This window comes from Squalius cephalus (genome assembly GCF_949319135.1).
Source record: "Squalius cephalus genome assembly, chromosome: 14".
Taxonomy (NCBI): Eukaryota; Metazoa; Chordata; class Actinopteri; order Cypriniformes; family Leuciscidae; genus Squalius; species Squalius cephalus.
Window position 1 is genome coordinate 8,193,007 of NC_137135.1, and position 25,917 is coordinate 8,218,923.

Sequence of the window (25,917 nt, forward strand, 5' to 3'; positions counted from 1 at the left end):
CTTAAACACCTTTGATTGGCCGTTGTGTTCACACGCTCAACATATATGTCTGTGGTTGGCTACAATGATCAACAATGACATCTTTGACACTCTTCATCGAGCGCTTACGTAGATACACACGGGAGCGTTTGAAAGCAGGCGTCTATCAGTGGATCCCTAATATATCCGCCGCTTTCAAACAGTCGCGTGTGTATCTGTGCAAGCGCTCGATGAAGAGTGTCAAAGACAACATGTTTTTGAAGCATTGATCATTGTAGCCAATCAGAGACATACTGTAGGACTATATGTTGAGCACGTGAACACAATGGCCAATCAGAGACTAAAGGTTTTGGCATTTGCTATGTGAACACACAAAAAAATCATGGACATGATTCGAAAAGGTTAAATGGTCCTGAAACAAAATAGTCACACTTGTGCTCCTCACGGTCAAAAATGAGCGCATTGGAAATGAATGGGAGACGGATTTCATCGAGTGAAAACCTTTGGTACTGCGTTCAAAAAGTTCACTTTTTAAAAACTTTTTTCACTTCAGCAATAGTTTGCCAAGTGTCGTCTTTAAAAAGAGATCAAACTTAAGTCTGTGCTTTAAAGCATTCAAGATTTACGACAGTTTTAAGTTGGAAATTAAATTTTCAGGTCTATGCTCAAAACGTGAATAAATGGATTACAACTACTGCGTAAATAAAATGTAGCACCATAAAATCCCCTAAAAATATGAAATAAAAAACATTGTCAAACTAAAATATAGTATTTTAATAATTCTGTCATTTTTGGCCGCCACACGAAGGGTTAAGAATCCATTCAACAGCGCTCAAAATGCTGGTATCGCCACATTTCAGTACCGACTTGCACAGATACACATGGGAGCGTTTGAAAGCGACGTCTATGAGTTTATATAGGGATCCGCTGATAGAGGCCTGCTTTCAAACACTCCCGTGTGTATCGATGTAAGCGCTTGGTGAAGAGCGTCAAAGATGTCTATTTACAACATGCTTTGGAAGCGTTGATCATTGTAGCCAATCACAGACATATGTTGAGCGTGTGAACACAATGGCCAATCAGAGGTGGTTAAGAAAATGCTAGAGGGAAATGCTGGTATCGTCACATTTTTTAAATTTCAGTATCGACTTAGTACTTTTGACAACTCTACAGCCAACCATCTCAAACACATGCTGCAAACGCTCATAGATCTTGCTAATAAATGTAATGATACTTAGACACCGCACAGGCTGAATCAGATGGAGATGAAACACCATCTGGCCATGGGACCGGCTCCAGCATCCCCGCGACCCTGTAAGCAATTTGGAAAATGGATGGTTAGCTGGACTTTTCTTAATACTCGTTCCTGGCCTTACTGTTCATCATCACTGCATTTAATTCCAAAGAAGAAAAATACTGTTACGTAACACAGACTTTAAACAATCATATCACTTCCCTGTTTTAATTGGAAATATGTCTAACTGCAGAAGTAAAATAGGCTGCAAATGCCATTTCATATCGACTTTATGTGTGTCGTAGATGCATGTTATTACAGTGGGTTTTAAAAGACATCTAAGCATTAAATGGCAGTGTTACTGTCGATCCTTCACTCTGGCCAGCGGTATCATTTGTTGCATTGTGTGCTTGTGTTATTTATAAGGTCCAGGCGCAGCTGTTAAGCCATTCGGCCCGCCTCTGAACTCCCGTGAGCCAAAGTCACAATCATCATAGGCATTGAGGAGGATATATCCCCCAATGATCATAATGGGGTTTTTCAAAGACTTTTACTTAGACTTTTCCATTTGATTCACCCTAATAATCCACATCCTCAGAGGAAAGCGCACAGCTTTGGTGCCTCATGGTGCCTCAGTTGAGCAGCTTTACTAAGTAAAGTAGGCAGTGACAGAGAGGGGTTTGAAACTTATCTGCTGAGCCTGAGAAAGAGAGGAAGAAACTCTCCAGCTTCGGGACTGATGACCTGTGCTTTTCTTTTGCTGCGTGTCCCTTCTGTTTTAGCTGTTTGCTAAGTAGAAAATTATTAAACTTTAATGCAGGGCCATAACCACCATAGACTAGTCTCCATCAATAATTAGATATGGCCCAATTGTCCCCCCAATACTTGATATTCCGCACTCTGTTACACACTTCTCTGTTTTAAAAGTTTTTAAACTCATATTTTTAGGCTGCCCTGCCTCAGCGGTCTAACGGTATCATAAATGTCAAAAAGATTGAGATGGCCAATCAAATCAAAGGAGGCGGTGCTCCACAAAAGACTAGTGCGAATTCCAACGCAATGCTTTAGTTTTACTACTGAAAGAGTGCGGGGTAAGATATGGAGAGCTAAACATTTAATATTTGACAACTGTTTTACGGTAGAAATGTTTAAAGCTGACAGTATATACTCAAACTTTATCAAGAGTTGCCTGTATGAATGATTTACATGATTTATGTAATTCATAACTGAATGTGACAAGACAAGAAATGTTTTGAGTTTTTGAGATATTAGACATGTGAATAAAAGTGAATGTGTGCGAGTTTTTTAAATAAAATATTATTTGTAAATAGAATATTTCATAACGAAAATTAGACATAGAGCTGTTTACCGTTTCTATTTCTTTTTGTTTATTCCCTTAAATCCCTTTAAATCCTTTAATTATTTAATTAATTGAAATATAAAGACTAATTTCCCCCCAGAACAGAAAAAATCCCCCCCCCCAAAAAAAATTCCCCCAATGTTTTAGACACGTTAATGTTGCGATTGTTTCTTCAAGACAGAAGTGAGTTCAAATGTAAAAGTGTCCTACTTGTCTGAGTTTTCTACAGAGAAAAAAGTGGCTCTCGCACCTGACAAACCTTTTCTTAGTTCCTATAAATAATGACGGAAGTACCTGCTTTTAGGTGTGTTTGGACCGCTGGAACTGGGAGTGATTTTAATTCAAGGAACTAAGGGTACATTTACATAACAACGATATGCTTAAAACGTTTTTCCTTTGAGTTTTCCGCTTACAGACGACACCATTGCCAAACGATCCCCATTCACACGGATCCGCGAAAACGACTAAAAACCATGTATTCTGCTGCCAGGCCATTAGATGGCGATGCTATAGACACTATAGACTGAACATATATATAATACGCATGTGCATGACACCATCGTTTTCAGAGACTCTCGTTTTTGTGGTTTACATGGAGACCGTTTTCAAAAATTAGAACTTTGAAACCCGTTTTCAAAGGTTTGTGTTTTCAGGCACCCAAAACGCCATTGTCGTGTAAAAGAACGGCCAAAACGCATAAAAAGTTTAACGTTTTTAGTTAAAAAACAGTGTTGTGTAAACAGCCCCTTAATTACTTCAGAGTAGGGTCTAACCCAGCACAGTAGGAACTACCATTGAGGCTGAAGTGAAGGCTGATTGGTCGAGCACATGCAAAACATTTAAAGATTATTATCGCCTATATATTTACTCCACAAACTAACTCTAGGAACATGGAAAACAGTGATAGATGGACCTCTCAACCTTTACGCTGAGGAGAAAATCCAACACAATTTTGAGAGGACCAAGTTAACATGTAGTTCTGCTCAGCTAGCACTGGACATCAACCACACGCAAACGCTAATACGTTTTTATATAATGTCTACTTTCTGTGTATAACAGTTCTGTCTAATAAGGACAGTTAAACAGATCGTAAACTAAAGACGGAGAATGGGATCACTGTTCTCAGGATCTGTCGTCAAAATAAAGGTCACAACAACAAACGTGGCTTTCATCAATATTCAGAGTTCCTATTGGCGGTGTGAATGCAACAAGGAAAATGGCCATAGTTCCTATAACTACTCAGTGCAAACGGGGCTAATGATCCCAAACCTTCAAAGGAGATCTCAACTATTTGTCTCAAACTGATCAGATTTCCAGTAATCCTGTACAGACACTTCTAAAAATGAATTCAAACCAGATGATCTGAGCAACAAGATTCCTGAAGGAATGTAAAAATTGCAATAACAGTCTGTTATAAATCAGAACTGACAATCCATAGGGATCCTAATAGTGTCAGCTAAGAATCCAATAAGATCCTACTCAAACTGAAATGCCTGTTTTTCAATGCAATTGTATCTTATTTGATTTGGGTGCAGTTCATCTGAACTTTGGTATGGTTCACAAGTGAAAGCAATCCTAACTTGATGTACCGTATAGTTTGCGTTTCGCAATATTTGCATGTTCCCAGTTACAGTAAGATTACTATCATAATAGTGCATTTGTCTGTGTTGCTTGTCTCCAAATAAATGGCTTTCAGAGAACCTCACACTCTTTGGATCTCATGCAGTGTGTAGTTCAAGACAAATAGTTCAATAATAAAGTGATTTAGGTGTCATCTCCTGAGATACAGTTGTAAATAATTGCAGCTATCACATACTCATAATGATTATGCAAAAATATCACAGTTCACAACCAAATAACACACAATAAAAAAGGTCTGTGGGGGCAGTGGGATGTGGGTGGATTTGAACTCAGGTTCAGACTAAGTAACTAAACCAATGAAAAACCACGAAACCATTGAAAACAGCATCTTAAAGAATATGAGGTGAAACGCACACAACACTATCGATTACATGAGTTACCCTGGCTGCCTGACTATAGATAAGACAATCAATCATCGCCACATGCACATTAACAGACAAACAATGTTTCCATGTTTCCAGCTGGGGACGCCACCACAGTGCGCTCAACCTGGGAAAGTAGATCTGCTCTGATTAGGATCCTCCAAGGTTGCCCCTTTAAGAGAGACACAGATCCGAGAACCAAAACCTGTTACAATGGAAACAACCCCAGTTCTTGGCTTAAGGTGTTTCAATGTGGAGAGTCTGTCGCTGCAGGAGGGTCACGACAGACACCTTGTCAGTGGGTTGGGGCACAGGGCGTGCAGAATAGAGAAAGCCTGTTATGTATGAGGCATTCAGAATCGCTCTATGCTTACACAGACCTCCTTGAACTGGGAAAACCCCTCCCAGTCTCAGGGAGACCGTCTGAAATGACATAAACGAGGCACATCTCCTGCAGGGTACAACGGGCTAAAGGCACACCTTACGAAAAATGTTTGTATTGAACACTGATGGAGAAACAGATTTTGTGTGAAAATAAATCATAAAAGTGGTTTATTTTGTTTAAAAATCTTGTGAATGTATGAGGTGGGCCTTCTACCCCACACATTATTGCAAATACTTTGGGTCAGTGGTTCCCAACCACATTCCTGGAGGCCCCCAACACTGCACGTTCTGCATGTCCTCAATCAAACACACCTGATTCAGGTCATCAGCTCATTAGCTGTGAAAAACGAGATCCAAGATCTGAAATGGGTGTGTCAGACAAAGGAGACATGCAAAATGTGCAGTGTTGCAGGGACGTGGATGGAAACCACTGCTTTAGGTAAAATAATATGTTTTTAATCATATCTAAGTTAATAATTGTTCAAAACAATCACAAACAGCAAAGTTGGTACTATTTTCTGTTTATTTTGATAAATAAAATAATTCATTTTTGTTCAATAAATGTACTGTCATTAAAATATTTTAATATCAAAATATATTTTTAAAATACAGAAACAAAATTATTTAAAAAAATAAAGATTCTGAAAGCATTGAAGGAGATCCCATTATAATTTAATAAAGATTTACAGTAGTAACAATAAATTATATTTTATTATATAATATGATTAATATCATATTTTTAAATATGATGGTTTTATTATAAATAGTGATAATCTCTATATTTACCATCTGAATCTAACCATGTCATGTCAACAAATGCTAAAGTCAGCCAGCTGTTTATTATCATGTTAATTATTGTGCCTTTTATCCCCGACAGCAGGGGTGTCTTTTACCCCACATACCATACTTTTACATATTCTTACGTTTGAACAACTGTTGCTTTAATTACCTTGGACAAAACTGAAAATCATTAACAAGACTTTTGTCTCAAAATATATTCAATAATTTTAGCGATTTTTATTTGTTACTTAAATCTACAACATTTTAAGAAACAATAAATAATAGATCAAATTAGCGCAGAATCAACTTTGCGTTGCTGTCCGCGATCGAGTCAAGGCTCAGCCAAATTTCCACGTGCATCTTGAAAAGTGGATGTTTTTGAAAGTACTGCGGCAAGTTTTTGTGCCATCTAGTGGAAACGAAAATAAACTCAAAGGCACCTTTTACCCTGGTGCGCCTTTGTACCCTACTATGAAGGCATCATCGCATGGAGCATGACGAGAAGATTCAAGACACACAGTCTCACAGTCTGCTGTTGCCCGAAACTCTAAAGACTCTGGGACTGACAGAACAGAATCTAGAGGGAGGAAAGGCAAATACGCTTCTGCAGTTTGACACAATCCCCCAAACCCCATTTCCCCCATTTCTGGGCCATTTGATTAGGAATGGCGCTCTGGACCCATGGGAAACCTTAGTTGCTGACCTCAGGTCTACATTCCTGCGAGAGTGTAACTGCACTGCAAAGTGAGTCCACAGACCTGAGTGTTTTTGAGGGGAAGTCCGGACTGCTTCACTGCTCTTCTGCTGTCTCGTGATCACTGCAGACAGCTGGATAGGGAACGGCCTCTAGCGCCAGAGAGGTTACTTCGAGGAAAAACAAAACGCTACAGGAAACATGATACAAACATCCAATTATGAAATAATAAACCCAAGGCTTTTCAAAAAGCATTGGCAGATTGGTATTCCTGAAGAACAGAAATCTGAGTAGTAATGGCACGGACAGGTCCTGTTGAGGAACACCTCAGTGGGTGCACGTTCACGCCATCGGCCAATGAATAGCCATAACACAGGCTTCAGACAATCATCACACCTGGAGGATGTTCCCATAGTCAAGTGAATCTATGAAAGGAGACTGAATGAATTTGAAACTGCTTCTACTCCTGAGCAAACTAGAAGCAAGTATGTAGAGAATGTAAGAAAAAAATATGAGAATGTTGAAGATCTCAAAGAAGTTAATTGCAGCATATTGACAAAGTACATGAAGCACCTTGGGTTCACCGGTGTCAGAATGAACCCAGAACATCCAAATCTCAAACCTTTTATCCTGTTACAGTTTATCCTGTTTCATTTACTAATGTAAATGAAGTTGCTCCTGTTGTAACAGCTGTGGTCTGTGTTTTAAAGGATTAGTTCACTTCAGAATTAAAATTGACTGATAATTTACTCACCCCCACGTAATCCAAGATATTCAAGTCTTTCTTTCTTCAGACGAAAAGAAATTGAAGGTCTAAATTGAAGTTTCAATGCAGCTTCAAAGGCTCTACACTATCCCAGCCGAGGAATAAGGGTCTTTTAAAAAAAAAAAAAAATTAAAAACTACAAATGCTCATCTTGCACTAGCTCTGCGATGCGCCACATGACGTAGGCGGGAGTACCGACCTAGTGATTTTGTTACCTTTGTTCCGTTTTTTTGAGAATCAGTGCAAATCCATGACAGACACATTGCTTCTAATATATGTCAGACTATGAACGAAGACATTTGTAGGCTATGATAAGAAAAAAAACCTGACGGTGCGGTAGATATTAATTTTTCCCCTGTTTGTCTATGATCAGCGTAGCGTTTTTAACATCTTGGAACATCATCAGAGAATGCCCTTTTAATTGTTCGTTTCAGTCATTGTGAGTCACTTATCGTAGCAACGATGACGACAAATGACTACAGCGGGAAATGTAAAAATGACTTGAATTGCTTGAATGCAGTATTTGAGTGCAATATTTTATATTTTCTTTATTAGCTGTTTTTTAATGTATTATTGTTTTGCACTGGAAAGAAAGTTGACTATAATGGAAGTAAAGATATTTGCACTACACGTCCTTAAAATGTTGTCTATTTAAATTTTAAAAAAAAAATTTTGCACTGGAAAGAACATTCTAGAAGTCTAATTCTATTGAATAAGTTCGCACAAGGCTACAGAAAACTGTTGTGTTTATTTTTCTTCAAATGCTGTCTATAAGCTGATGAGTTTTGAATGTTATATGTTGTATTTGTTTAAGTTAAAAGTAAAACGTAGGCTATTATAAACTAAACAAATCCATGGTTCATTGTTGGCAAAATGATCATGATAGCCTTTATATTTCACATCTATGTGGTTCAGTCTTGTATATTGATTAGGCCTACTTTGCTATTCTATAAATATAGGCCTTATAAGTTGTATTATGATATCCTATAATATATGAAATATATTTATCTAAATGTATCAATTAGTTCCCAACCCCCCCCGCTCACTGTTCCTTATTTCCATTTCAGAAAGTTGGCAACCCTAGTTGTCCTGCTCCACTTCACAGACGCCGTGAAATGAGGATTTTAGAATGACGAGACGCTTATTTATATGACACTTTTAAAAAAAAAACTAAAAAAATATATACAGTATATATATATATAAAGGCTCTACAAGATCCCAGCTGAGGAATAACGGTCTTATCTAGCCAAACCATCGGTCATTTTCTAAAAAAATTTTAAATAAATTATATATATATATATATATGGAGAAAAATCTTGGATTATTTTCCTCAAAAACCTTAATTTCTTTTCGACTGAAGAAAGAAAGACGGGGGTGAGTAAATTATCAGGAAATGTTTAATTCTGAAGTGAACTAATCCTTTAATGAAGTTGTGACACCCAATTGTCTGAGATGGTTCTCTGTGTCTCACACCCATTCCCATTCTACAACTGATGACCATTTGCTCAGGATGTGATCCACCCAAATGGTGCAGAAACAATATAACTTGACTTGTCTATGATAATTAAGCCAATCTGGGGATGAGCTCCTTCTTAAATATACTTCGGAGTAGAATCAGAGTTGGGGTAAACTATAATTTCTTACAGGAATCACCTCAACCATATGGAGTCTTGAGCTTTTAATCTGCCCTCTAATAGTCAATAATCTCTAGAAGCTCTATCCTCAGTCGCCTGACCCAAGAAGATTTACAAGGATGTTTACCTCTTTACATGCTTTGTGAGACTTGTGCAACTTCACAGCTTTATACAGGCCATTCGTGCACTACAGCGTTACTTGCCTACATGCAGACTGCAAATGCTTTCCAATTTAGGATTTTAGCTAGATTACAGTTTATTTTCATCTTTCTATTTAGATCGATTCATTTCTGTTGCTTACATTCACAAGTCAGATTGAGAATGGTGTGTGCGTAATGCGTTAAGGATCCGTCACGGTACAGGCAGCTGTCAATGCAGATAAACAAGAGACTCTGGGAGGAAGTTCAAAGAGAATCTAAAGGCAAATATTGACACAGTGGGATTAATTAAAGCCTACGTCTGCATTGTTCAGGAACACTTGAGGGAACGGAGATGAGAGTCGCACAGATGGAGGAACATGTACAGCGATGCAACGATAGTGTCGCAGTTTTCCTCAATTGTCTGTTTTATCTGCACTGTCCATCAAAAAGGAAAAAAAAGTCTTAAGCCGAGAGACCCACTGTAGCAACATTGAACAATACTTGTTCAAACTAATTACACAAATTTCTTTCTCAAACTTGTGTTAAAGCACTGCCCAAGAGGCTTTCAGATTCGACCTATCAGCCTTGGGCTATCAGAAGCGGTGTATGTTTTGTTAGTTTGTTTATTCGTTTCACACAACACACCGTGATTGACATCATAGGATTGAAACTTGACTAAATTTTTGTATTGTCAGTTGTCTGTTATCTCAAAGCCGGCTGTTTTACAGTTCTCTCTCCCTGTGGTCACGGTCATCACTTTATGCCAAGGCGTTTATCCTCAGTCTGTGTTTGGAAGCTGTAGGTCATTGCAGTATCTTTCATCCAGGAACAGCGTGCCTGAACAATTTTCCATTGATATTCATTTTGATTGGACCGATGAATTGCAGATGCAAGACTTGGTTGTTATATTGTTTGGTTTGCTTGTGTGATTTTAAAGTGTACTTTTATGTTCTTACTGTAGTTGACACGGCTAGTAATGTTATATCAACATGGCGGCACCCGTGAGGAGATTTCTGTTCTTCTAATTAGATCTGCTCGTGTATAATTTGCTTTGAATTATTGGATTCATTGTGTTTCAGCATTTTTATTCTCCTCATAGTGGAAAACGGTGACCCTTTCCATTTAAAATGGAAAAAAGCCATCTTGTTTAATTGATGAAAATATATCTATTTAAAATGATATCTTAAATAGATATAAAGGGACGAGGGAGGGTAGTCCTTGTAGAGTTGGTAAATATGATTTTAGGTTAGGAGATCAACTGTATTTGTATATGGTGAACAAATATTGAGATTAAGCCATTAAAGTGCCCTCTGGGGTAGACGTGACTGCATCATAAAGCCATTATGAGCCGTAACCATAGAGACGATATGCATTGGTCTCTTTGAAAAGCATCTCACAGCCCACTCAAGGCCAGATCACATGCAGGCTCTTAACCAGCACTGGGTGAACGCAAGATAACAACTATTCAAGACACAGATTTTATTTTTCTTGTCGGTCAGTAACGTTTACAGTTTGTATATGGAAGTCTTTATGAAATGTTTTTCCATTGTTTCATTTATGGAATTGCTATTGTAAAAAACAATTTGAAAAAGGTGTGTGTAATCATTTGCACAATTAATTTGCAAAAGAGATATTTTCATGTTTGCTGAGGAGTTTACTGACTAAAACTGACTCGTCCCTCAGTTTGTAAAAAAAAACTAAAAATAAATCAATATTGTGTTCACAGTAATGCAGTTTAGTCGACAGGGAATGGCATTTCACTGCATACGTTAAGGTGTTGTTAGGCACGTGATGCGACAGAACCCTTCAGCATGACTATATTCAACATACGGCACAGCCTCAAGATCCTCATTGCTTTTGTAAAATGGTTACTGCATAATAAAAATGGTTAAATGTTTTTTACAGTTTCATGAAAACTGATTCATTGCGTTCATACATCCATAGTGTTTCTTGTGGAAATAATAATGGTGTGGTGATATTGACTGAATATATTAAAAATAAAGGGTAAGCATTATTTACATTCACATACAATTTGTAAAAGAAAATTGTGTGTATAGAAATGTATAGAAATTGCTGTGTGGATTTTTTTTTAAATGGTCCTTTCCAGTGTCCTTGTGCTTCAAATATTACCGGGGGACACTTGAGACAACTGAGGGACAAATCATTTTCTGTGTTAATTGACAGTATGTTACAGCTGCTGCGTCTAGAAATGAGCATTCTTTTAAATATTAAATAAATTCTTCAACTGAGCATGACTGTGATGATCATTTTTTCACATGCTGTGCATACACATACATAAGAGTGTTCTTATAACACATTCAAGCTGATGATAGTGCTGTGAAAATGTGCCACAGACAACAGATGGACTGCCTGGAAAAGAGTTGAGGAAAATATATTTAAACCCGCTTATAGACCTTACCAAATCAACAACGAATGGCAGTTTACTTTCATGGGTTCACTTGACACTGCATCAATAGCTGATACGATGGGAACTAGGAGTGAAGATCATATGGTGATGATTGTCTGAAGCCTAAATAGAAACACACCAATTCATTGGCTGCTGGTACTAGTGCTGCCGTCTTAGGTTAGAAGTCACAGTGCTTTAAAAAGGACATTCTCATGGCATCACTCCTCAGATTTCTTCTAATAAGATCTGCTTTGAATGATTGGATTCATTGTGTTTCAGCATTATTATTCTCCTAAGAGTGGAAAATGGTGGCTTTCAGAAGTGTTTATCTCTCTGTCCTGGCGAGTGAGGACATGCAAAGTAGTGTGTGTAATGCTTGTGCGTTCGGCATGTGCAAGCAGTGCTTGAATGGATTGGTTGAACTACCTGCACTTTGATGTGCTTCACCGGGGGCTTGTCTTCTTTACGAGGCAAGAAGGGCAATCAACTATCCGCCACTGCTCTAGTTCTGAGTTTTAAGGATCCGATGTTGAGCTTGAGGTTATGAAGAGCGAGCAGACTGTCTCTACTTCTCTCTTGCTCTCTGTGGACTGTGCACACCTGTAAAGCACACAGCTCTTGCTCTCAAACTTTCAACTTGTATACGTCTCTGTAATTTTGCAGTGACTGATTTATAACTTTCTGCTTCACGCTACAGCAGCCATATCACCCTGTAGCCCAAGACTGGTTGCTCACTGAAGCTGAGCAGGGTTGAGCCTGGTCAGTACCTGGATGGGAGACTCCTGGGAAAACTATGTTGCTGCTGGAAGAGGTGTTAGTGAGGCCAGTAGGGGGCGCTGCTCACCCTGTGCTGTGTGGGTCCTAATGCCCCAGTATAGTGATGAGGACACTATAGTGTCAAAAAGCAACGTCCCTCAGAAAAGACGTTAAACCGAGGTCCTGACTCTCTGTGGTCATTAAAAATCCCAGGATGTCCTTCGAAAGAGAGTCAGGGTTTAACCCCGGCATGCTGGCCAAATTTGCCCAGTTGCCTCTGTCCATCATCATGACCTCCTAATCATCCCCATATATTCTGATTGGCTTCATCACTCTGTCTCCTCTCCACCAATAAGCTGATGTGTGGTGGTTGTTCTGGCGCAATATGGTGCCGTCTTATCATCCAGGTGGTGCTGCACATTGGTGGTGGTTGAAGAGATTCCCCCCTTCCATTTGTAAAGCGCTTTGAGTGTCGAGAAATGCGCTATATAAATAACAAATTATTATTATTATTACCAATTCTGCTCACAAGATTGGTCACTCCATGACTGATTTTGCTTTGTCAGGTCCACCGTGTGCCATGTTTCAGATAACAGCAGTTCAACTGTGAATTTTGGACACAATACTTTCTTGTATGGAATCATGGAAACCACAATGTCGCGACTACTACAGGCACATATTTGGTGCCTTACTGTATATTGAGTTAGGCTGTACATTCGACCATTTTGGGCCTGGCTTATCTTCCTTTCTCTTCATTTTGTCAATTATGCCGCATTCCTCATTTCAGACAGAAATTGATTAACTATGTTTTGAATGATAGTTGTCTTGCTCATGAGATTCTACATGTCCCCACATTCTACATCAGTTTTGCATTCTGTGGCAATTATTTTTTTGCTCATGCTCCGCACAACACTGACCTTGGGGCACAGGAGTTACTGTAGTTTACACGACCATAAGGTCCATAATGGTCATGGTTACAACATTGAGTCACATCCGCTGCATTCTGCGTTTCAATTGTGCGCTTTGAACAGCAGTGTTCTTGCTCCTGCTTTGCAAAACGATGCCTTTGGAGCACAGAAGTTGTGCCCCAACTCGCATGTTTAAGCCGTTGGACCCAGCCATGTTTCATAAGATTCCTAAATTGGCCATTTGCTGCATTTTACCCTTTCAGTAAATAATGTCACTACCATTGAAACACCAATGACCAACACTACCACCCCCCACCAGACATGTGCCCATTAAGTGACTCTGAAAAGTGGTATTTAAAAAAAAAAGATGCTGAGTGAAAGCAGTGGCTCTATATTTATTCATCCATTAAGGGATTCAAAGACGTGCATGAGCTGCTTACAAATTTTCTCTCCCACTCTTCGAAATCTCACAAAAAACACACCATCCCACATTCTATGGACACTCATTTCTGCACACACTCATTTGTTCAGCAGACAGAAAGCAACCAGCGCTGGAATTATCAGGTTTTCTGTGAGGCAGTAGTTTTTCAGTTATGTAAGCAGTACCAGTGCCGATGAGCCTGTGGCTGAATGAGGGTGTTTATGTATGTGATTAGAAGCAGATTAAATAATGCCATAGCTTGAACACAAGTGAAAGCCAGGAGCATTGTCTCAAAGTTGTGCATAGCTGAGTGTTCTCACACTTTGTGCCGCTGATATAACAAACAATCAAACATCAGGGGACACAAAGATTTGGCAGCATTTTGTCTTGGAACTCTTCCCAGCAAATCCCAATGCCTGTCTGTATCCTCTTTTACATATAAAAAATCACCCAGCCTGGATCAGCTGTTTTCCACCTGTTCACGTGATCTGTGCTCACTCCATCACTTTGCCTTGATACATATCAGGCATAAAGTTGCCCCAAATCTAATTGGACACTTATGTCACACTTGTTTATTTCTGAATGGCATATTTTTTTCGCCCAAACCAGTTAATTGCAAGCCCAGTACTATAGCCACAGATGTGTAAAGATTACCTGAAAACCATACTTACAAGTCACCAATTCCAATATCAATTGGGTAAAAGTCTTACCCCCGGTTTCACAGACAAGGCTTAAGCTAGTTTGAGACTAAAATGTTTGAGCTGTTTTAACTGAAAGCAACTTGCACTGACATAAAATATGTCAGTGCCATTGTTTTGTCTCAAGCACATTTATAAAACTACTTAAATGCCCAAATTGAACTAAGGCCTAATCCTGGCTTATTCGAATGCCTGTCTATGAAACCAGGTTTAGACTGAGATCTGATTTTAACTGTACTTAAGTAAAAGATGGACTAGTCTTCAATACCTAAATTATTTTATAAACAAAGTTTGTGAGGAGCACATTCAAATGATCTACCCCAGTGGTTCTCAACTCCAGTCCTCGGGACCCGTTGCTCTGCACATTTTGTATGTCTCTCTTATCTGACACACTCAGTTCAGTTCATGGAGTCTCTCTTAACGAGCTGATGATATGATTCAGGTGTGTTAAATAAGGGAGACATACAAAATGTGCAGAGCAGCGGGTCCCGAGGACTGGAGTTGAGAACCACTGATCTACCCAATCAGCATGAGCGGAGGCTGACTCACCTTTGTTCATAAAGCTGACTCACCTTTGTTCCTCAACAGTTTTTTCTGCATCCCTTTGCAACTACGACTCCTAATTCTTAGCTGGTTTCTATCCCAGCCAAGGATACGGGGAAGTATTCTGGGTTCGGACCACATTTACTCTCATTTGCCCTACCCTGGATCTGATTATTTGTATGTGTGAACTTGTGAAGAGGGATGCCAGTGAAAAACTTCTTATGTTGCGTATGCAACACGGTTCCCTAAGAAGGGGAACGAGATGCTGAGTCTGGTGTTGACGCTCTGGGGAATGCCCTCAGCGTGACCGGTGTCTGAGCACGTGTACACAAATGGCAATCATTGACAGACAGCAATCATCATCAACTCTTTTGTTTGAAGGAGACATGCAGGCATGCCCTAAAGCATGGCAATGAAACGTAATAAGAATGGAACGCAAAGTGTTCTGTTCTCATAATTCCTATTTACCCAGCTCATACCCTGATAACCTATTTAGGGGGAAGCATTTCCCTTACTTTAAACTCCAACTGAATGATCGGAGAGGGTGGTTAATGGGAGTGTGGCATGCAAAACTTTGCCCAAAGCTACTCTCATTCAGCAAGCTTCAAGTCAATACAGCAACCATCCACAGGGACGGGGGGTGCGCACTATCCTTTCTATTCTCATGAAATTTACAGCACTGCACCTGATGGAGAAACAAGCAGCAGAGAGCGGTTTCATTTCTTTTCTTTTAAACACCTGCTGTAATCCTGTGCCAATTATTTGCAACGGTTGATATAATTACCACAAGCTTGACAAGGAAGTGTAATATATTTAACCACTCCCCGCTGCAATGCTGGAGTGGAAGTGATAAAATGATTATCACATCACATGTAGTCATTCTGTTTTCCTCTTTCTGAATCTCTCTGAGTAATCAATTCCCTGAGGTCTTGTTCACTTCTGCACTTCTGTTGGGCTTTCTGCCCCCTACTCATAGGAAGGGGGGCATGACCAACTACGCTGGCCTTCTGACCCTGTCTCTGAGTTTCAGAAGGTTCAAAGGTAGACTATAGAAGAAGAAGACATGGAGGGTTTGTGTGATATTTCTGTCTCAACAGAGATGCCGAAAAGCCAAGAGGGTGAGATTGGGGCATTTCAGGATCAGATTTTCTCCTGCTCATTGATCCCTGACAGATTCAGCCACAGGTGCCTCTCCGTGACCACCATTGCCGCCATCGAGCACCCGATGGCAGAGGTTGTCTGTTTAGTGGCACGGAGAGCCAAATCTGTGGTACTGCGTAGGTCAGCCACCACCTCAGGAGATAATCCCTGGACCTGATTTCAATCTTTAAGGTCTGCTTGGTCTGCAACACTGCAATAGTGTTCAAGGCACCCAAGGGTGTAGATTTGGTTTGAACATTGGGGGGGTTGAAATTTGGGTCTGCATATTTTTCATGTGATCATGGTATAAATATTGGGGGGGTTGTAATGCATAGATTTAAATATTGGGGGGGTTATCTCCCCCCCAACCCCCCCACAAACTACGCCCCTGCAGGCACCACAAGCCTGGCCCACAGCTGCATAGCCTTACCCACGAGGTGATCTGACAGCTTCGATGGTAAGACCGGAGCCCTTATTGAGGATATCACACTCTGCGAGAGATATCAAGTTAGTTTCTCTTCTACAGGGGGCATTCTCACATACATACACAAAATTACTCGCATAATCCCTCCACATTTTAATAATTGGAACGTTGGAAGGGAAAAATGCGTGCCGAGTGTGGATACTTCCAGGACCTTTCCACGTCAGTGTGAAGGTCCGAGAGAAACAGCAAGGGCACGAGGGAGGGCCCACGAGGAATTGCTCATCCAATCAGCCACGAGCAACCTCCTGCTTCTCACACGCCCAGACCAGACTGAGCCTGTCCATGGCACTGGCCATTACATCAAGCAGCTCCCTGTACGCGGGGCAGATGGTGGTCCATGTCAATCTCTCATTAGAGTATTAGTAGACTATAGTAGACTGCTATGTTAGTTACAAAATTAGTCAGTAGAGTGTCTGTTGGGGACCATCAAAATAAATTGTTAGCAGATTAAGCAGACAGTCTACTAATACTCTGATGACTGCTAGATGACATGTAGTTGCAAAGTTACTAGTTAGTATTTAAAGTGGACTATCGAAATAAATTGTTACTATTCAAGCACACTTGTCAACAAAATCTGGATGATGACACCACTTTTTTCTGCAGAGCTTCTTCCCAGAGTGTCGGCCCAGATCAGGGAAACATCTCGTACATGTGGATTCAACACGTACCAGATGTGGGCCGGATGTGGGCCGACACTGTGTTGCTGTCTGGGTTTATAGCTGATTCGACTTTCTTTCATACTTGACAAATTTTGCAACATCAACACTGTTATGATCTGAACTAAATCAATATTGAACTGACTCAAGCTGAATAACAACATTATTGTCTTTTGTAGAGCTGCTTATAGCTGAATTGAACTCTTTGAAATGAAATTTACACAGTTATTGAACTGAACTGAGTCAACAGTGAACTGGCTTCAACTGAATAATGCCACTATTGTCTATTCAGAACTGCTTTACATCAGAATTCAATTCAATTCAGTTTACATTTATTTGTATAGCACTTTTAACAATACACATTGTTTCAAAGCAGCTTTACAGATAATGCATTACAAAAATGTCTTCATTGCCAAAGTAATGTTCATATGTCAGAAATGTACAGTTCTAAGATGATACAAATCATGTAGTTAGCTAACATCATGTATTCATTTAGGCAAAAACAATGAGCTCATTAAACAAATTATTACAAGTTGTGATTTAATTACAATATATAGAAAATGTAGCATTGGTGCATGTTGATTCAGAGTTGGAGTCATAATGAAGTCCTGGCAGGAGTTGGAGTCATCTCTTCACAGGTGTTGGGTCTGGATCCAAACTGGAGTTGGCATAATCTCTAATTATGGGCATCCCAAGATAGAAACAGAAAGCAAATGTAAAATAATATTGTAGCTGCTGTTCATAACATTTCAAGCAATAGATAGTAACGTGCTTTTGGTCTGATATAACTGGAGTACAAGGTTATAAGATGCATTATGTGAATGATTGGCTAAAGAGATGTGTCTTTAATCTAGATTTAAACTGGGAGCGCGAGTCTGAGCCCAAAACATTATCAGGAAGGCTATTCCAGAGTTTAGGAGCCAAATTAGAAAACGCTCTCCCTCCTTTAGTGGTCTTAGATATCCTGGGTACTACCAAAAGTCCAGAGTTTTGTGACCTTAAAGAGCATGATGGATTGTAGGGCAATAGAAGATCAGTTAAATACACAGGAGCTAAACCATTTACTGGCTTATAGGTCAGTAGTAATACTTTGTAATTGATACAGCACTTAATAGGTAACCAGAGAGGATAAAATTGGGGCTACTGTATATGATCATATTTTCTTCACATAGTAAGAACTCTAGCAGCTGCATTTTGGTTTAATTGTAGCTTGTTCATTGAGGATGCAGGACAACCAGCTAGTAATGCATTACAGTAATCTAGTCTAGAGGTCAGGAATGCATGAACTACGTTTTCTGCATCAAAAACAGATAGCATGTTCCATAGCTTAGCAATGTTTCTGAGGTGGAAGAAGGCTGTTTTTGTAACATGAAATATCATGAAATATTTCTGTCTAATATAACACCCAGGGGCCGGTTGCATAAACTGCTTAGACTACTCATACAACGTAGTCATCTTTTTTTTTTTTTCATGAACAAGACTGTTCAAGACTGTTAAACAGTCTGTTGTGAACAGGACTGTTCATAACTTTTTAAATTAATAAAAATGTACATTGGCCTAATTTGATACCGAAAAGTAAGACTGACTGACACTTGACTAACTGGGTAGTGGGTCACACTAGATCTTAAGACACTGTCCTAACATAATGGCTATGCTTATGCAACTGGCCTCAGGTCTTTTGTTGTAGAGGATGAAGTAACAGTACACCCTTTCAAATGCAAATTGTATTCTAAGAGATTCTGTTCACAGGTTTTTGGTCCAATAAATAATACCTCTATCTGAAATTAATAGAAGAAAATTACTGGTCATCCGATATTTTATATCTTTAATACACTCTGTCAACTCGGACAATTTAGAGATTTCATCTGGACATGATGAAATATTTAACTGAGTATCAACAGCATAACAGTGGAAATTAATTCCATGTTTTTTTTTTAATATTAAGGGGCAACATGTATATTGAGAATTGCAGAGGGCCTAAAACAGACACTTGCAGCACTCCATAATTTACTGATGTTAACTTGAATAATTCCCCATTTAAATATCAAAATGTTAACGGTCAGATACAGTATGTACAAATAAAGGAGCAAATAAAGCTAGTGTTGAGATACAGCCTTGGCCAGAAGCTAGAAGTAATCAAAGTAGTGTCATTTTAACAAACACAGTGTCTGTGCTGAATCTAGACTGATTTTTTTTTATAAATGTCTTCTTTTTTGGGGGGAGAAAAAGCACAGTTGAGCAGACATCACTTTTTCTAGTATTTTAGACATAAATGGAAGATTTGAAATGGGGTTGTAATTGAGACGAGTGAATAATGTTGAGAAGTGGCTCTTTTGCTACAGGTAACAACTCTTTCAGTAGTTTATTGATCTAATAAAAATGTTGTTGGTTTAGATGCAATGATAAGTTTATTTAGCTCTTTCTGCCCTGTAGTTGGAAAGCACTGCAATTTTTCTTGAGTAGCTGAATCATAAAACGCTGTCAAAGGTTTTACATTGACAATTGTATTTTTGATGCTTCTGATTTTCTCAGTGAAGAAATTCATAAAGTCATTGCTAAACTGTGTTGGAATAATCAGTTCAAGTGACGTCTGTTTATTTGTTAATGTAGCGATTGGACTAAATAAATACCTTGGATTGTTTTGGTTATTTTCCATGAGTTTTGCGGATATGCTCGGCCCTGGAGGCTTTTAGAGCCTTTTTATAGTGGGACAAACTGTCTTTCCATCTAAAGACCTCTAAATTAGTGTGTTTCCATTTGCGCTCTAGGTTATGAGTTTCTCTATTGAGAGCATGAGCAATACCATGTACCAGAGTACCTTTGTCTCTAAACTGTTTTAATCTGATGGGTGCAACGGTTTCTAATGAACTAGAGAAGATAGTGCCAAAATCTTTAAATGCAACTCCTAGTGCATAATTTGCATTATCTATGTGAATGTTAAAATCTATGACAATCAGCACTTTATCGACATTGACAAATAGGTTTGAGAGGAAATCCGCAAAGTCTTTTAGGAAATCAGCATAGGGCCCTAGAGGTCTATACACAGTAGCCAAAGCAAGAGATAGCAGTGATTTTTTCCTTATATCTAAAAGTGTAACATTTAGCACAAGCACAAATGAATTAAACCTGTGTCCTGTTTTCTGAGTAACAATGATATCTCTACAGATTGTTGCAACACCGCCTCCATGACCAATCAGACAGGGCTCGTGCTAATAACAGTAGCCTGGTAGAGTAGACTAAGACTAATATAGACATTTAAGCCAGGTTTCAGTACATCAAAACTATTATCTGTGATCATTTCATACACAATAACTGCCTTAGGTGTGAGTGATCTAATGTTTAAGAGACTAAGCTTTAGAAATAGTTTTTGTTCACTTATTTTGTGATTTTCTGGTTTAATCATGATCAGATTTTTTCTAGATCCTATAATTGATTAATTTTTTGACCTCACTATTCGGGGAACAAACATAGTCTCTATAGGATGGACTACAGATTCTTCTATCAACAAAGGCTGTGATTTGGGGTTTGACATGAATTTGAATTGAATTCTGTTTGCATCATTGATCATTATTTTCCTGTTTATCACTGTAAGTTTTACGCACAAGCTGCTTTGAAACAATCTGCATCACATGAAGCACTATATAAATAAAGGTAATAACAATAAGCGAACAAATTGTATAAAATAAAATGATAAAATCAATAAATATAATTGAGACTAGTATCATGGCACATTGTTTTTGTGAAGCATCAGTGTTCATAGTTAAAGTGATATGTCACTACAGTGAACCTATGGATACAAGACCTGACTTCATGCATCCACTAAAAATCACCAAAACAGCAGTTGATTAAAAGTGATCGCAAAAAATGATTCAGAAAAGTTCAGAAAAAACTCTAGGAGCATTTGAGGACAGATGACACTAGCTTTGATATTTTGTATCTTAAGCAATGACCTTCAGACATTTTGTGACATAAGTGTCCAAATGCTTTTTCAAAGCAGAGACAAAGCTTTGAAAATGCAAACATTTTCATGTGGATGTAATTTAATATTCTCTATGAAGCCCCTCTGGCCTCCACAGGAGTAGATCAAAAGCAGAGGGACCTCTGGGAGGATAAACTGTTTACCCTGTCCAAAAGACCAGCCAGAATTTCCACATTGGACTCTAAAGCGAATCACACTTAGAACAAGTCAGGGAATGATTTGAGTGCAGTTCGCTTTAAATCTGTGGTGTGGTCTGCTTTTTACATGCATTTAGTATACTTTTTTTTTTTTTCATCACATTGCTGTCAGGGATATGTGTGTTTTGCCTTTGTTTTTGGATTTGTCTTCTGTGTTTTCCGTTTGACCCAGTTTTCCTCATATGTTTCATTAGTCAATCCCATTCACCTGTGCCTTGTCAATGACCTAGTTAATTATCTTGTTTGCTCCCTTGTTTGCTTTGTATACAAGCCTTCAGTCTGAGTCTGTATTAATGTTCATGTCACCTGTGTTAGAGTGTGCTATTCTGTTCCCCTATATGTTTCCCTCATGCTTTTGGATTAAAGATTATTGGAATTGAATCCTTCTTCATCGTGCGTTTCTCTTCAGCCGCTTAACCGTGACAATTGCATGATTACAAATATTTTTGTATGTTTTAAAGCTAATGATTCACAATGGCATTCGGATGATGAAAATGTTTAAAGATTTCATGTTTAATGTGTAATGCACATTTATTGTCTATTCTTTAGTATTTTAAAACCAATACTTAATTAAAAAAGCTTCTTTTAACCACTTTTTTAAATACAAATCATTTTATTTTTTTAATGTCATATAAACATCTGATATTTGAAAACAAATTATCTTTTAAAAAAAATTGTTGAATTAAATTTAATAGAATTATTATGAATAAAAAATTAACTAAAATGTTGCGTAATCTTATATTTTGTTATACTTTGTTATCTTGATTACTTTTCCATTTGATTACTTTTCAATTTAAGTAAATAATAATAAAGGACTTTTTGTATTCTCTGTTTTTAATAAAATATATGTTATTTATACTGTATAACTCTTAAAAAATCACAAAGCCATTATTCAGTGCTTCTGTATATTTGCTGCTCCATTCATCATCAAATACATTTACATAGATATGTGTAATTAATATAATTTAATTTCAGTTTTTTTTTCTTCTATTGACAGGAGGCAAATCATCCCTGTCGCCCTGCTTCAGTGATCCAGATCTTGAGGAAGCAGTGGAGGAGATCATATATAACCCACATATATCTAAAGTCTGTAGCCTTGATGACACACATAATGCCCTTGACCTGGACAATGAATCTCTTTCAGAATCCCTTCCACCCCTGCCCCCACCCCTTCCACCCCTGGACAGCCCTGTCCTGCCCCTGCCACGGGACCCGAGCCCCCCTCCACTGCCCGCTCTCAGTCCTGCACGCCCCACCACTTTGTCTCTGAAAACACTTCCCCGACCCACAGTCACCAACACCGTGACCTCCACCACCACCTCCATTACCAGAGAGAATGGTGGACCGATATGCAAAGACCCAGAAGAAGACGAGAAGAAGGTGATGGAGGACGAGTTGAAGAAATGCATCGAGGATTTCAGGAAAATCCGCATACCAAAAATATTCCCTGATCGCAAGAGGCACTGGCAGAGCGATCTGCTCAAAAAATATGAGTAATATGGATAAACCACCCTGCTGAAAACACCAGCATTGTTTTGGGTTCTGGGTGGAGCTGTACCATAGGCCTGTGTAAGTTACTTTGCCTAGTTGTGGCGTAAAGGAGCACTAAGTTATATAATGTGAATAAATGACTTGAGGCTCTTCAACACAAACCTGATCAAAACAGCACTGCACCTCTGTGTGGTTCACTCAGTTTTGCATGCCAAAAAACCCCACACAATCTAAACAAATAAATGTCATTTATTGTTTTTCTTGAATCAATCTTTATGTATTGCTACTTATTCATTTTATATATAGTTTCTGAAAGTTACTTGCATACAAATACTTTTGTTATTTTAAGATAATGGGCCAGATTTACTAACAGCTTGCGCCAGCGTAAACCCTCTTTTGGCGTTAAAAAACTACTGTCAGGATTTACTAAAGACAGGCAGTGAGAAATTAGCGCTGAAAAAGTGTGGACAGTTATTTTTCGGCTGGCCTTATTGCATATGCATTTGTAGGAGTAAGGTAGTAGGAGTACTTTCAGGCGCAAAATTTATGTTAGGAGAGTTTGTGCTCGTCAATTTACTGTTTTTTTGCGCCATTATTTACCACCCAAAAGTCAAGTCAAGTCATCTTCATTTATATATCGCTTTTAACAATGTAGATTGTTCTAAAGCGGCTTTACAGAGATAATAGGAAATTAAAGTAACAGAGATTGTTTAGGCTTTATAGCAGCTCTAGAATAAAGTTATTGTACAGCTAAAGTTATTTTTGATTGATTCACTCGTTGCGATCATTAGTTATTAACTTAGGGGCCGCTAACACAACACCGTTTTAACAGAAAACTCTTAAGTTCTTTCTGCGCAAACTTCAAAAACACGAACCAGTGAGAATGCCGATGGGGTGCACATGCGTATTACGAGTTCAGTCTATAGGTATGTGCATTTGAATATATGTGCGCAGGCGTGTAGTCCTTTCCTATAAACCAACCCTCAACTAACTACTTGTTTGGCCTTAAAATTTATAATACAGAATTTTTATCACTTTCGCTTAGCCACGCAAACTGGAATTATCCCGATAACGCTTTATCTGTAGAGAGGTAAAGGGAGGGGAGGGAGGCCTTCACAGGGAAGAGCCTAGTTGACACTTCAGGACTGTGTTGTCGTCACGTCCATGCAGGCGCATCAGATCTGGATACGGCCTGGATCCGGCGAACTGCGGTAAACCTCGGGATAAACAGAGAGACTAATATTAGCATAGACGACATTCTTCTTATGATGTAACGAGTACATCAGGATTTATGGGAAGTGTTCCCGGTTCCGGCTGACCTAATCTATGCAGCCTAACACTGAATTATAGAAGTCTATAATGTATTATGTGAATGCTATGTCAAAGAGATGTGTCTTTAATCTAGATTTGAACTGACAGAGTGTGTCTGCTTCCCGGACAATGGTAGGAAGACTGTTCCAAAGTTTTGGTGCTAAATAGGAAAAGGATCTACCGCCAGCAGTCGATTTTGATATTCTAGGTATTATCAACTGGCCGGAGTTTTGAGATCGCAATAGACGTGACGGACTATAATGCGTTAAGAGCTCGCTCAAGTACTGCGGAGCTAAACCATTTAGTGCTTTGTAAGTAATTAGCAATATTTTAAAATTTATACGATGTTTAATAGGGAGCCAGTGCAGTTTTGACAGAACTGGGCTAATATGGTCATACTTCCTGGTTCTGGTAAGAACTCGAGCTGCTGCGTTTTGAACTAGCTGTAGTTTGTTTATTAATCATGCAGGGCAACCACCCATAATAGCATTACAATAATCTAGCCTAGCAAAAAAGCACGTCTTGAAATTTGCACTGCTCTTGGTAGATTGTGTTGGTCATTATGGAAATGATCCAACTGTGTCTGTGTTCTTTAATTTGCTCATTGTTAGTAGATCAGGAACAGAACTTTCCACTCCCATCTGCATTTTTTTGGAAGTGCTTTCTCACGCTAATTTGCCCTGTTTAGTAAATCTGGCCCTAAGAAACTTATTTCAGTGGAAACTTTATTTTTACCGTTAATTACGTGAAACAAAAGTTATTAACAACCTTAACAACCGACTTCTAATTACTTAATAACCTACTAGGCAACACTCAAGTTTTAATTTTTTTTGGAATGACATGATGGTGAGTAAACGATCCCTTAAAGTAAGCCCTTAGAAAACCTTGCCAATGCTTGGTGCAACCCTACCCTCGTCCCCAGCATGGGAAGCTGGTACCACCAGGCTGCTTCATTAGCTTCACTATAGCGAGGTCTACTAGATTTACGTCAAACCATCTTAGTTTTGCTGGTCAGCATCTTGGCTCTGCTGGTACATCAGCTTGACCAGCCACAAAACCATGCAAAACCGGTATGGGGATTCATACTGATTTACCGCCTGTCTTTTCAGAAGGGGAACAAACAAAAATTACAATTATGAAAATGATTTCTGAAAACAACACAATGTCAAAGCATTTAAATGTCTTCAGTGTAAGTCCAGAGTCTATTAGCAGTTTAGTAATATGTAGACTAAATGAACAAATCTTCCTTAAAACTGGGTTGCTTAAAAAGTATCAAGACATCCTGAATGAAAATGAAAAGTAAATGTATATATGACAGTTTATGTCCTTCATACTGGGGTTGATTTTTAAATGCATTGGTTTATTTTTCAAGCCTTTGATAGTTTGAGATTTTTAAACACATTTTTTTACATAATAAACTGTGATAATTTGTGTAGAGAGAAAACATTCTTGTATCATGAATAAATTATGGTAAAAAAAGACAATTCATTTACTGGTCATTTATAGTTCCTGCAAATTTCTGTAATAGTAAATAAAGCAATAATACCTTAAAGGTGGTGTGTGTAATTTCTGACGAATTCTGTGTCAGGATACTCAAACAGTACACAAGAAATGTTTAAATGTTTACACATTTCATAGGAATCAACCTACAAATGGCTGAGAGAGAGAGAGAGAGAGAGAGAGAGAGAGAGAGAGAGAGAGAGAGAGAGAGAGAGAGAGAGAGAGAGAGAGAGAGAGAGAGAGAGAGAGAGAGAGAGAGTTACAAAAACAACAAAGTTATCTCCTAATTGCTCAGAAGCCAATAATGTATAGAAAAGCTGTTTTATTTTTATTTTTTAATTCACAGGGCAGAGGTTGAAAACCACTTTCTATGCACTAAATGTTTCTGTGTGTGTGCCATTTCTTAACTATAAAGTTTCCACCTCAGTTAAAAAAGTTGTGAGTTTTAGTGC

At 38.6% G+C, this 25,917-nt stretch overlaps 1 protein-coding gene across 1 annotated transcript; it reads left to right on the forward strand.

Annotated features, from left to right (window-relative positions):
- Positions 1–15,693: 15,693 nt before the first annotated feature.
- LOC307171403 (uncharacterized protein) lies at positions 15,694–25,508 on the forward strand (the record flags this gene model as incomplete). Its single annotated transcript, XM_079893011.1, has 3 exons — positions 15,694–15,748; positions 15,805–15,984; positions 22,161–25,508. The coding sequence occupies 3 exons, from the start codon at positions 15,694–15,696 to the stop codon at positions 22,658–22,660; spliced, it is 735 nt and encodes a 244-aa protein (XP_079749137.1). The 3' UTR covers positions 22,661–25,508.
- Between the last annotated feature and the right edge of the window lie 409 nt (positions 25,509–25,917).